Genomic DNA, 13954 nt, shown 5'->3' on the forward strand with positions numbered 1-13954 from the left:
AATCAACTGAGCCCCCCAGGCATCCCAATTTCTCGAAGCTTCTATGAAAATTTATAGTATACTAGGTCTTTCACAGTCTTTAAAAAATGAATAGGACATGTAAAATTCAATCTTATCATTTCAATTCAATCTCAACACTTTATAAAGCACATTGCTAATTTGATATTTCCATTAATTAGGCTACTTAGCTGAAGTAACAAGATGTACATATTCCAAAACAATTTGGAGTAAGCATATGCACATTACACTAAGTCTATCCTTCCCTCATGCTGTTATCTGACCAACTACACATACCAAAAGAAAAACATTATCCATCAGCAACAAATGTAAGGCTCGTCAGCTCATAAAATTCACAGATATAAAGACCAAGAGGAAGCAGTGTTAAATCAAGCCAGCAGAGAGGATTTATCAGTATTGGGGTTTTTTCTAATTTCTAGATGAATACCTTTTTGGGAAAACAAAGTCAAAGAACTCATATGGCTAATGCTATAAGATAAACATTTATGTAAAGCTTTTTGGTAAGAAATATCAGGGATGTAAGTATTTTTTACAACAATGTGTAAATAAGTATCCTATACTGTTTATTATACCACTTAAATATATAGCCAATTCTTTAACATTTTCCTGAGTAGTTATACATTTTCATAATAACATGTTTGAAAGCTATCAGTCTGTATCAGGGCTTCTCAGCACTATTGACATTTGGGCTCAGAAAAATCTTTGTGGATGGGGACTTTAGGATATTTAGCAGCCTCTTTTGCCCCTACCCACTAGATGCCAGGGGCACCCCTCTGTTATAACAACCAAAAATGTCTCCAAAACTGCCAAATGATGGGGGTGGGGACAAATGGTTCCCAGTTGAATATCATGCCCTGTATGCAGAGGTTATATTTGGGTGTAATTTTTATACAAAATATATTTTTCTTTGTGTACTTTTGCTTTTCATTAAAACTTAGATAACTTACTTCTAAATTATCACTTAAAAAAAAACCATAAAACAAGACCTAAAACTAATACCATGCTATATGTCAATTACCTCTCAATTTAAAAAAATAAAATCAGATTGAAACATTCCAAATTAAACAAAGCTTGTTTTTCTTTCTTTCTTTTACCTTTCAGTGTATTTCCCAATGGTTGATGAGCCTCAGATTCATATTCTGAGATGGAAACAGGGGTCTCTAAGAAAACCATTGCATCATTTTCCCTAGTGGACTCCATGAAGTCTGCAGTATCTTGGAAGAGGCTGACAACAGAGACTTTCCTATCTTCCATAGGACTTGTGGGAGTAAAGGAACTTTGATCGGCGAAGGCAGATGATGGCGCCTCCCCATGTGCCATTAGCAGGGCTGTCCGCATGGGTGTTTCCCCTTCTAGGATCCCCAGAGCCACCTCTGCAGCCTCGGTCATAGGTTTGCCCTCTTCCATACCTTCCATAGGGTCATTATCGGTTTCCTGGGCTGTCTGAGACATTTCCGCTCCCACCTGAGTCTCTCTGTTGTCTCCAAGCTTTGGGGTCTGTATCTGGCTTACACTCTCTAACTTGGTGTCATCCCACTCATCACTTCCGACAGAGGCAGCTGGAACAGCCATGCTGACACTCACTGGGATTCCTGGGGCTCCCAGCAGCCTGTCAGTTGCTGGCTCAACACTCAGGGTGTACTCAGAGGTTGTGAGCCAGTGCTTGATGGCAGCAGTCTGGGTACGATCAGCTGTCATCTGCGAAGGCTTCTCCCTCTCAGGCATGGGGCTTCCAGGCTCCGTGCCCACTACGGGCTCAGCACCAGGAAAAAAAGCTGCCCTGTGTTCTGTGTCTGCTTCAAATTTCTCAGTCCTGGGACTGGCGGTTAGCATTCCTTTAGTATTCATATCAGATGAAGGTAAATGTCCCAGACTAACTCTTTCCCGACTTTCAGTTGCAAACAACTGATCATCCACATAGTTCAGAAAACCCTGTGTTGCTTCTGTGGTCCCTTCAACGATGGGCTGAATGATGGTACTACTCAAGCGTTCCTCCTTCTCTTCGACACTCAGAGGAGCAGTTGCAGGGATAGGATTGATTAGCATGGCCTTGGAAAGTTGGCTTTCAGGAGACACCCTCTCTGGCTGGCTGGAAACGAACATTTCCACCTCGGCAGGGACCACTGTCTCGGTAGCAGTGTAAATGCTGGGGCTGTTAGGCTGCATGAGCCCAGCTCCTACTGGATGGGCTTCTTTGCTAGTAGGAAATACTTCATTTACTGATGTTGCTGATGGTCCTGCTAACACCGTCACTGGATCTTCAGAGACCACCAACTGGGGAGTGCACTTTGAAGTCACAGAGTTATTTTCTAGGTCATCTGTGTTCATCCTCTCAGGCTGCCCTGTTTCTGCATGAACATGTGCTATCTCCCTTCTTTCCATTTTGGGGAAGGCCACACATTGTGTGGCAAAGTTGACAAGTACAAGGCTACAGAATGCCAGACAAATGTGCAATGCAATTGGTCTGCTCATAGTGGAAGAGAAATGTGCACATAAATCAGCAAAGTTGACAATTCCAGTAATTGAGTCCTGCAGAAAAATAAAGCATATCAAGCTGTCATATAAATGTATATTTTGTAAATAAGCCCCTTTAAATTAAACCCTAAGTAAAACAGTCTTGACTTCATGCTCAGAGATGGTATGGAAGAGACGGGCTGTTCTATTTCTTTGGTACCTCTGAGACATGGATAACCCAGTTCATTTTTCCCTGCTGAATTTTGCAGCTGATTTAACTTGAAGCTCTCTAGAAGAGGTACACATAGTTCAAGGACTAAGTCCATTGTTTCTTAAATACCTATTTGAAAAAATTACCCTTGAAATCACATTTGTAACATTCTCCCCAAATTCTGCTATTAATCATGTAGTCAAATGACTACAGAAATAGCAACATATCCAAGACATAGAAAGTAAATCTCACATTTACTTATATTACATTCAGAGAAAGTTTCAAGTATGGTTTAAAACTTATTAAACATCATCATAAAATACTGAATACCAGTTATATCCAAGAGGTTTCTTTAAGTATATAAATGATTTTCAATTAAAATGTATCTTTAGGGGTGCCTGGCTGGCTCAGTCAGTAGAGCATGTGACTCTTGATCTTGGAGTTGTTTGAGCCCCATGTTGGGTGTGGAGCCTACTTTGTTTGCTTCATTGGAACGTACAGAATGCTATATAAAATGTTGCCATTCTATTAGACTGCTCATTATGTACCCCTCTCCGATTTGACTTCTCCTTAAGTGATAGGATTTGTTGTTCCAAAGTTGATAAACTTGAAGCTACCAGAACCTGAGTTTTACTTGCAATTCGGGAGAATACCCAGATGGAGTGAAAAATAGAAAGGGTTTTGTGCAATAACTAAAAAGGTAAAATGTTAAATTTCAAGAATAAATACTTTCAACCCAAGTAGTCCTCTGCTTGACTATATATTACAGAATAGTAAACCTCAGGATTTTCAAAATTGGAGTCTAAACTTTCAGGGAGGTGGGCTCCCAGGATGGTACCATTGCTCTTTCCTAGCTAACCCTAGATATGGCAACTCTTTAATATACTTTAAAAAGCAAATATATATTACTAAGGAAAGAAAAAGTTATTTATAATTGCCTTGTCAGAATTAAGGTGTTCTAGAGCCATTTGCATACAATTTAATGTAATTTCATCCCATTCTATTGTTTACACAATGATTACTCAAAGATGACTGCAAAGGTAAAAGGAAAATAAAAGTGTATTGCACCAAAAAAAAAAAAAAAAAAAGCTCTCGGCTTTATGGGACGCAGCCCTCGTCTACCACACACTCCCGTGTAGCCGCACAGCCAAACCGGCCCTCTGACTTGCCGGCCCTGCCCGTCGTTATGCCCTTTTATTACAGGCATATTTAAAAATTATGCCCTATTTAAAAAAATAAAGTATTTTTTTAAATTTCTCTTTAAAACACTTAAATTATTTCTTTTCTCTGTAACAACTATAAAAATTATAGGCAAACCTCTGATGTTTCAAAATTTAAGGAGTAGAAAAGGTAAAAGAGTTCGGGTAAGTAAATGTGTTTTTAAGGGAAAAAAACTATTTAAGAGAAACAGAACACATTTTAAATTAGCAATCTTTACTGAATACATACTATTATAAGATTGAGATTTATTGCATTTAAAAAAAAAAACTCTTATTAAAAACTAAAACTGGGGGCGCCTGGGTGGCTCAGTTGGTTAAGCGACTGCCCTTTCAGCTCAGGTCATGATCCTGGAGTCCCAGGATCGAGTCCCACATCGGGCTCCCTGCTCGGCAGGGAGTCTGCTTCTCTCTCTGATCCTCTTCCCTCTCGTGCTCTCTATCTCTCATTCTCTCTCTCTCTCAAATAAATAAATAAATAAAATCTTAAAAAAAAAACTAAAACTGTATCAAAACTACTAATTTTCCCCCAAAACTTATGAGTTTTAGTTCTTGTTTTATCTACTTTGCTGTTTGGGCCCTTTCTTTTCCCATCATCAGAAATTTCTCAGATACTACAGATGTTCTAGAAAGTTAAACCTAGGAATGAAAATTCTAAAATAAAAACTTAAGCTTTATAAAAGTTATTATTTTTTCCTTCTTTCATGTCTGATCATTAAACTACTTGGGTTAAGCATGTAATGTGCACACATAAAAAATAAAAATTTATGTTTTCATAGGGCCTTCTCCCCTTAAGAAGTTCAAGGCTTCCCTGTTTCATTTCTAGGTCTTTTTGTGACCAAGAAAAGGTCAAGTCCTTAGAGCATGACCTAGACAGCTGAAGAGAAAAAGAAGGCTAAATTTTTCTACACAAGGAAAGAGGAAACCCCTGGATTCGGAGCTAAGGCCTCCTGCCAAACTACCAGCACTACATGAATGAGTCATCTTGGAAGGCATCCTCCAGCCCCAGTCAAACCTTCAGATGACTGTAGCTTCCTTCAGCTGACATCATGACTGCAACTTCTTGAGAGACTTTGAGCCAGAACCACCTAGTAAGGTGGCTACTCCCAAATTCCTAATGCACAGAAATGGTATGAAATAATAAGCATTTATTGCCACCAAGTTAGGGATGATTTGTTAGACAAAAATTTTGAATCCACAGTACTTTGGGAGAATATAGGAATAAGATGATGTGCAGAAAAGGAACAGCATATATCAGGGATCATAAATTTAGCAGCAGAACAAAACTGAAGCCAGAGGTGACCAGAAAAAAGCCACCACACCCCCGCAAGAATCCTCAGAGATAGTGAGAGGGATGGTAAGTTTTCCCACATGTGGGAGGAGAGTCTGTAACAATTTTATTTAAATATTAAATTACATACCAGCAGCTAGCATTGTTTTAAAAGGAGAGAATATGGGAAAGATACTTGAAAAAGAGGGAATAGCATGTGCCAAGTTATGTCTGAACATTAGTTATCACCATACTTTAAACGATCCATAAAAAATCCCACTTCATAGCCAGGTAACAGATTTGGTAAGAGTATTTGGCTTGCTGCCTCTAATTGCACTCCTCAAAACAAAAACACGGAAGGGCTGTAAATGTTCATGGTTGATGAAACTACATCTTTGTACGGACAAGTTCAACTATGAAAGTGTATATAATCGAACATATGTAAAAGCTATAGAACACTTTGATCTATTCTTTCCTGAACAAATATTTTTCCCATTCACTGAAATCTTACTAAACATCCCAGACAATGTAGGGTGTGGCCTAAAACCTTGGTCTACATGATCCCAGTCTTCTGGATAAAAACCTGAAAAAAACAGGCCATCGTGAATAACAACAGAATTTAGAGGGACATGGACTGGAATCAGAAAAACAATTCCTGAATCCTAGCTTTATTGTTGTTAAAACTTGCTATGGGGGGTGCCTGGGTGGCTCAGTTGGTTAAGCGACTGCCTTCAGCTCAGGTCATGATCCTGGAGTCCCAGGATCGAGTCCCGCATCAGGCTCCCTGCTAAGCGAGGGGCCTGCTTCTCCCTCTAACCCTCCCCGCTCTCATGTACTCTCTCTCTCTCTCTCTCTCATTCTCACTCTCTCAAAATAAATAAATAAATCTTTAAAAAAAAAAAAACTTGCTATGGGATACTGTGCAACTGGCCTTAGTCTTTCCTTTGACAAAATGAGGAGTTAAACAAAAAAATATTGTAAATCCTTTCTACCTCCATGATTCCATTTTCATATTTTTATCTACAGGTCATAAAATTAAAATACAAATGTTTTCATATTCCAACAACGGCACCATCAAGTAGGCAAAGCACTTAAATGATTGAATGGATGTTTCACATCTTATTTACATGTTCTGGAGTCATGTGGACTGAGAGGAGAATCTTATAAACAAATCAGAGTGGGGGAAGCAAACCATACAGATTTAATATAACCTCAATTGCCTTTCCCAAACAGAATTTTCCTTCCAGGTTTTATTTTCAGCTAGATCTTGAGTTTTAGAATTTTTGTGTGAAGGGAATTCTGCCATTGCTCTAAGACTTTCCTTCTGTAATTAAGTGTCAGCCACCTGCTTCCTAAATCCAACTACAGAAAAAATGGGGGTGAACTGTGAGCCTATTCTATGTCTGTGTATTGCAGCCATATGTTCCTTCTCCCCACTACTGCAAGCAATGCCTGAACTTTAAAAGAAGCAGAAAAGACAGCCTATAAGAGACAGCAGGTAGCATGTCTGCAACTCAGATAAATTGGCAAATGACCTTCAAGTTCTAGGTCTTTCTCCGTCTTTCAAAGCACAGCACAAGTTCACACAGCCACTCCCATGAGTTTGCTGGCCCCCAGTGAGAGCTACATGACATTAGAGAATAAATAAGAAAAGGCTGACCATTGTCAATTTAACAGCCATATGTCTAAAACTAAAGAATCATCTGCTGTGTCTCTCTCTCTGTCAAATAAATAAATAAATAAATAAACCTTAAAAAAAAAAAAAAGAATCACCTGCAAGCATATTTTGAAGGCTATACGCCTTTTTCTTTTTTTTTCCTCAACATTGTATCCCCTCCCTGGCAAAGAGCCTGGCACAGAGGAAATGCTCAGTAAATAAATATTGGCTGAACAAACAGAAGAGTGTCTATAGCCTGCTTTGTAGGGGAAAGGGAGGTGGGGAAATTTCATTGCTAATTAGTACTCTGTGTCTTAATTATCTTAAATTAACTCAATCATAAGAATACTGAACAAACAAAAGAATATTTCTCTAACTTTTCTTTCACACCATGGCAGTGCTGCTTTCTTTCCACTATTATCCATCAGTGCAAATTAATTCAGGTAAATAAACTCTAACCAAATCGCTACACTAGCTTAAAAAGCATCCCTTTCAGAACAAGTCAGTAGCACTTCGTCTATCACTTGCTATCAAGGTATCCCAGGCTCCAAGGGCCTCTGAACAATGTTCTGCATTTCTGCCACCAGTGGGCAGATAAGCTGTTCTGTCACCCATTATCTTTGACAATCTTAAATAGATACAGTCCAGAATCTGTTTCCTTGTCAAGTCTAGGCATATTCAAGTTACAAAGACAAATGAAAGACAACATAAAACATAAAAAATACAGACTTCATCATCTTGTTAGATTTAATAACCAGGGTTTTTTTAAACACTTGGTCAACATTTTTTCCAACTAAAATGTATACGATTGTTCAGTGTGTTACCAAAATGTAGACACAAGGGGAACCAGCATAGGAAAACATTCTCATCAGTGACAAAGCTACTTTTTTCAAAGGAAATTGAATTCCATTTATAATATAGAAGGAACATGAGCATTGCCCTAAGAGTACTCAAAAGACACAGGAGGCCTATAGAGTATGCCAAAAAGCTAGTGACAAACTGCCTGATATATTCTTCTTCTTGGGATAAACACAAATACCATAAATAGCAGGCATAGGGTTTGGGGACGAAAGCTGCCTAATCTTAGGTTTTCACTGTCTCCTGGAAGATACTTGGATGCCACCTCAGACACACCATCTTCTTCACCTGAACTTTGGTATCATCCTGAACTCTTCTCTACATTCTAGATTCACAACCTCTGTGGATCCCTCACCTCATAATATCTCTTGATATTCATCACTTCACTGATGGTTATTATTTTAATGGCCTCCCAAATGATGATCCTGTTCAGACTCTCTCCTCTCCAGTCCATTTTATACAATCCAGATGGTTTATTCTTAAGAATAAAAATGACAGGGTGCCTGGGTGGCTCAGTTGGTTAAGCGACTGCCTTCGGCTCAGGTCATGATCCTGGAGTCCCGGGATCGAGTCCCACATCGGGCTCCCTGCTCAGCAGGGAGTCTGCTTCTCCCTCTGACCCTCTTCCCTCTCATGCTCTCTGTCTCTCATTCTCTCTCTCTCAAATAAATAAATAAAAATCTTAAAAAAAAAATAAAAATGACAATAACCAATCAAAAATGGCCACCATTTAGAGGATGCCATGCACTAGGTGTGGAGTGTTTATGTAAACTACCTTATTTAATCCTAACAACCACCTAATGAGATAGGCATTACCATAATCTCCATTTTTTTTTTTTAGAGAAAGTTACAAGTTTATAGAGAACAATTAACTTGCCTATGTGATCATGTCTGTTTTTGAACTTGTGAATTCTGTCAGACTTTGAGTTCCCTCCCTTTGCCAAACACATGACTGAATGTTCAGAATGTGCTGTCACAAAAAAATCTGGTCCAATCTCTTCCCACCCTTCTCCCAACACAGCACAAATCATCAGATCTGTAAGTCTTGCCATCTCAAATAAGAGTATGTTCTTTGCGTGCAAACACTGGTGGTTTACCCTCCTTTGTTTGCCATATAATTACTAATAATGGTAGGCACATAGAGGAGGTGTTCAATACATATTTGCTGGAGTGAAGCAAATATAAATAACCACTTACGAACGTGAAAAAAGATGTTCAGAGTCTCCATTATATGGAGATTTTCAATGACATGCCATGGTCTATCCATCTCTAACTGTATGTTTTGTTCATCACCTGGCCAAATTTGGCTACTCGTTCAATGTATCGTTTTAACAATAGTAATAACTACCTGTATTCTCATTTCTGTTCTATTTTAGGTTTTCAGAGTTTATTTCCTCAAAAAAATTGATCAACAGTTACAAGTGACAAGTCTCAGAGCTTCAGGTCAACTTGCCTTCCAATGACCATCGTACATTTTAAAAACCAATTAGTGATTCTTTGCATGATGAGGGAAAAAGGAAATTCTTTCCCTTCTTTGTTTATATCTTAATAATCTTTCCATTTTGTACTTTTCCTGATCCTCAATAGTCATTGTCTTACCTTTCCCTTTTTTTAATCCTTAAGGTTCTCTTGCCATTGCTGTTTCATTTGTCTAAACCTGAGTTTATCAAGACTCTGACCCTATCAACCCAACCGTGGCACACAGCATTACACTACCTTGTTTCCGATTCACTGTGCTATTGATAAATGTCATTGGCTTAATATATTGGCTCTAAGATCATCTGGCCCCCGTCATTCTTCACTATAAATTAAGTAGCTGGAATGACAGATGATCCTTTTAGCAGCATGTTTGGCCACAGTGGTAGGAGGGAGAACGGAGTAACCACAAAGAAAAGCATCATTCCCCAGGAGGAAAACAGCATCAGTGCTGACAGGGAAGAGTCTAAGTAGGCTGGGGTCAAGAAGGTTACACCGACAACTACCAGCAAAGTGCTCTACCATCCCTGCAGACCACAACTAAGTTCTACATACTCTGAGCCCAAGAGCTTTGTTCTCCACAAGTTAGCAGTGTAGACAAATGAAGATGTCTGTGCTTACAGCCCCCAGTGCATCATCCTATCCCCAGGAAAAGAAGCTGAACTGAAGATTTAAGTATTGGCTTCAAGTTCCAGCTCTACCTTAGGCAAATCACTGAAACTAGGTTGCCTTGTTGTAAGTGGAGGTGACAATGCTCATTCTGTTTTCTTCAAAGGGTGGAAAAGAGATAAAATGTGATTATAGACATGAAAATAGTTTGAAGAAAAAGTTTTAAGTATCATTCAACTTAAGACATATTAGTGTGATACTGACATACATTCCCCTCAGACTACAGAAATGTGAGCAATTTAAGCCATCCATAACATCCTTTTTTTCCCCTAGATATTTCCATGGAGCTTCCTTTTTCAGCTTCTCCTGCGGACAAAATGACTGAGGAATTGCCTGATGTTTGCAGAATCCTGTCCTAATCCATCTTGGTCAACAAGCTCTTCTCCATCCATCACACAGTTCTTTTCAATGACCCAATTTGACATTTCATTTCTGTCCTTTGTGGTTCACAAACCTCATTTGCTTGACAAAATCTCTAAGTACTAGCTGGCATTTAAAGAGAAAGTAATCCCCAGGTAGACATTTCAAGGAATAAACATAATATCTAACATTTCAAGCTGAAACTTGATTCAGATACTTTTCTTATAATCACCCAGTAAACACAATATGGAAAAACAGAATTGACCACACATCTTAATTAGGGAATGAGTTTTCATTCTACACAGATTAAACCCAGCTTCCCTACGTGAGAAAAACAAAAAACAAAACAAAATTCAATGAACAAAAATGCAATTCCATATACAACTTTTCAGGCAAACATCTGCTAAATATAAAGGCTGAAGTACACCTTTAGTTGAAAGAGTGGAAATTTTCTACAGCAGGTAAGCCCGCCTACCTCATTTTGATTCTGTCCTTGCCTTAAACCATTTCTGCAATAACAAATTATGATATTGAAAAGTCTAGCAAGAAACACCAGGATATAATGGTAAGAAGCTTCCTATGAAAACAAAGACAACTCCACATCTCCCTAATTGGCTCTGTTGCTGTAGCTACCTTAGACTTAGAGAGTCTTGGGAGTTTTGCAAATAAACACAATCAATATCAAGTCTGCTGCATAAGTGTTTGTCTCATTATTAAGACAAATATAACAGCTCTACCTTAGTCATAAGAGTAAGTCAGACCACTCTTAAATCTGTATTGTGTGTAAAAGCAACAATGCTCTTGATACTCTGAAATCTCACCCCGGTTTTGAGTTTCTTTCAATAGATGCTACAGAGGGCTTCTGCCTGCAAGTGAGCAGAAATCAGTCAATGACTTTAAACAAGCTTGGCTTCAACAATACTCCTTGGAGTCCAACAGGGTGATCAAGGAAATACACAAAAAGAAAGGGAGGCATGCAAATTCTGACCACACACTTTCCTTCCTCCAGGAGTCCTTCGGAGCTCTATGAATGGTTTTGTGAACCACTCCTGCTCCCCCTTAAGTTTCTAACTAAAACTTCCAAAGAAAGAATGCAGACACTTGAAAGCATCCTCTCTCCTCTCCTCCACATTAGCTCTGCACTGAAATTAGGTGCCAAGAGCCTGGCAGATCCTCGAGCTCGGCTTGGGAAGGCAAAGATTTCTCATCTTTGAGAACTCCAAACTCTTGAGAGTCCTAGATTTGTTCACCCCGACTCCCTTCAGCCAGCTCACCAGCCAGGGCTTCCATGTTTGTTACCTCAAAGGTTGGGTTCTGTCAGTGACCGGGACGCACGTGCGAGATCTGGGCACCTCCAGGCGACACCTACCAACCCTTCTGCAGTCACCTCCTCCGTGTCTAGCCCACAGGCCCTCTTTCCAATATAAGCGACCTTTCCAAGCAGCATCCTCCTGCCGTGCCCTGGGGGACCGGTCAGGGTCTGAGCAAGGAGGTTCCGTGCCATCTCTGCGCTAAACCACAACTGTTGGTTTTCTGCAAAGTAGCAGAACCCATTTCGGTGGCCACTGCAGCCCCCATTCGCTCCTCGGCTGCCGGACACTGTCTGGCATCGGGGACATTACGATCGATGCTCTGAAAGGAACAAACCGGAGTCTTCAGGAACTTCTCCACCACAGCCGTGAGACTGGGAGTGGAGGGAGAGAAGAAAGAAAAGCCCACACAAAAGCAGCCAGCCCTGCAAGCCCCGCCAGTACAAAGGCCCGCGCGCTGGTGCGGAGCCGGGAGGCTGGGCTGGAGCGAGGAGTGCGGCGAGTCCTAGAGGCCTGCGCGCCGCGCCCAGCACGCCCCGAGCTGCCCCCAGCACACCCCGCGCGGGAGCACAGCGTTCCGGTGGGGGTTCGGGGTGCACGCCTGGTGCGCCCCGGGCTGCCTCGCTCCCCGGACCGCAGCGCTCCCGGGGCGACCCCGCGCCCCCCGGGGCCCCGGCTCGGTCTCTGCCCGGAGCCCCGTCTGCAGGCGCGGCCCCTCGAGCGGCCCGAGCCGGGCCCGTGCTCACCTGTGCGCCTTCAGCCGAGCAGCGCGCGGAGGAGAGCGGCGGCGCCCGCGCTGGGCATCCCCGGCGCGGCCCCTGCAGCGGCGGCGGCTCCCTCAGCCGTCTGGGAAGCCAGGAGGAGGACGCTTCGCTTTGTTGCTTATTCATGAGGCCACGGCGAGAGCTGGGGATTGGGCGGCGGGAAGATGTGCCCGCCCCGCCTCCGCTGGCACTGACACCCGATGCCGTCGCCTCACGCCCCTCGGCGCCCACTTCCCCGCCTCCGCTCCCGCGCGGGGGCAGAGTCGGGGTGGGTCGGGGGAGGGGGGGGGTCGTCCCGCTCCGATCCCGGCTCCTGGGACCCCGCCGGAGACCCCCTGCCCTGCTGTCCCTCTTCGAAGCCTGGGCTTCTGAGGCAGCACTCCCTCAGTGCCTACGGCTAGGGCACTGTTTTCGCGGGAAGAGCCCGAATTTCTCTGGTCCGATTAAGGCAAAGGATGCACGTCAGAAGCCGCGCCATTCCTTGTGGAAACTGTTCGGTTTAGGCGGGCCCCTAAGTAGGATCGTGTAAAGTAGCCCTGAACAAAAGTACTCCCTTCTCGGAGAAGTTAAAAATCAGTGCTAACGGGCGCCTGGGTGGCTCAGTCGGTTGAGCGACTGCCTTCGGCTCAGGTCATGATCCTGGAGTCCTGGGATCGAGTCCTGCATCGGGCTCCCTGCTCAGCGGGGAGTCTGCTTCTCCCTCTGACCCTCTCCCCTCTCATGCTCTCTCTCTATCTCATTCTCTCTCAAATAAATAAATAAAATCTTTAAAAAAAAAATCAGTGCTAACTAGTAAGTACGGTTTATTGAGCCCTTACTCCTTCCAAGAACTATGCTAGGTGCTTCATTCAGTGTCTGCTCAATCTACTCAATAACCCTGAAAGAAATAACGGTAATCCCCATTTAACAGGGAACGAAGTTGAGGCTGCAGGCTGTGTAAGTTGCCCAAGATCTTAGAGCTAATGTAGCCACCAGGAATTCATGACCTCCATCCTTAAGTTTGTCGGTGATTCAGTTCACTTTTTCCATTAACTCTCATTGTGGGTAAAAAGAGATGTCAGGAATCTAAAGGCCCTTTCTAGGACAACCCCCACAGAACCTGACATTTGCAAAGCACTTTTCACATAATCTCTTGTACTTATTAATTCCCTTCTTCATAACAGCTGTCTTAGTCCTGTTTTGTAGTAATTTGTAAACACCTTCAAGACCCAGCAAGGTCTTGTTTACCTTTGACCCCACACACCTAACACAATCTCAGATATTCACCATTATCCTACCCATTCCACCTCTCTTTAGAAGAGATTATCTTTGTATTTCCAGAAAGGCTGTCAACAAATAGTTGTTGAATGGAATGTGACTGAATTGATTTGAATATACAAGGTCTGTTTTCTTATGTATATTCAATGTCATACAATATAATGCATTATACTGTGACCATGCCTTCTACCTGAATTCAGTACCCACCAGCTGGATAAGCCATACTCAGCCTGAGCAAGTTGTGTTTCAACATTTTATTTTTATGTCAGGTGTTTGAAATTTACACCACATCTCATAAAAACAATGTTACATAGTATGGTAAGATTTCCAGCTAGACCACAAAACTGGGTCTACTTGACCCAAATGCACGTAAAATAATAGTACTACTAAGAAGTAACAACCTGACCAATCAGGTTGAACCAGAGGACCAAAC

At 41.8% G+C, this 13954-nt stretch overlaps 1 protein-coding gene across 5 annotated transcripts in view; it reads right to left on the bottom strand.

The window, feature by feature from the left end:
• Positions 1-12369, bottom strand: part of ARMH4 (armadillo like helical domain containing 4) — a 128526-nt gene extending 116157 nt beyond the window's left edge. For all 5 annotated transcript variants that reach the window (XM_025869963.2, XM_073895274.1, XM_073895272.1 and 2 more), the window contains exons 1-2: positions 12247-12369; positions 1113-2547 (exon numbers count right to left, since the gene is read on the bottom strand). In XM_025869963.2, the coding sequence (XP_025725748.1) occupies positions 1113-2490 (1378 nt within the window). In that variant the 5' untranslated portion in view covers positions 2491-2547; positions 12247-12369. The remainder of the gene's footprint in view (positions 1-1112; positions 2548-12246) is intronic.
• Positions 12370-13954: the final 1585 nt, after the last annotated feature.

This window comes from Callorhinus ursinus, unplaced genomic scaffold (genome assembly GCF_003265705.2).
Source record: "Callorhinus ursinus isolate GAN/ISIS: 27379988/994484 unplaced genomic scaffold, GSC_fseal_2.0 scaffold8, whole genome shotgun sequence".
NCBI classification, from domain to species: Eukaryota; Metazoa; Chordata; class Mammalia; order Carnivora; family Otariidae; genus Callorhinus; species Callorhinus ursinus.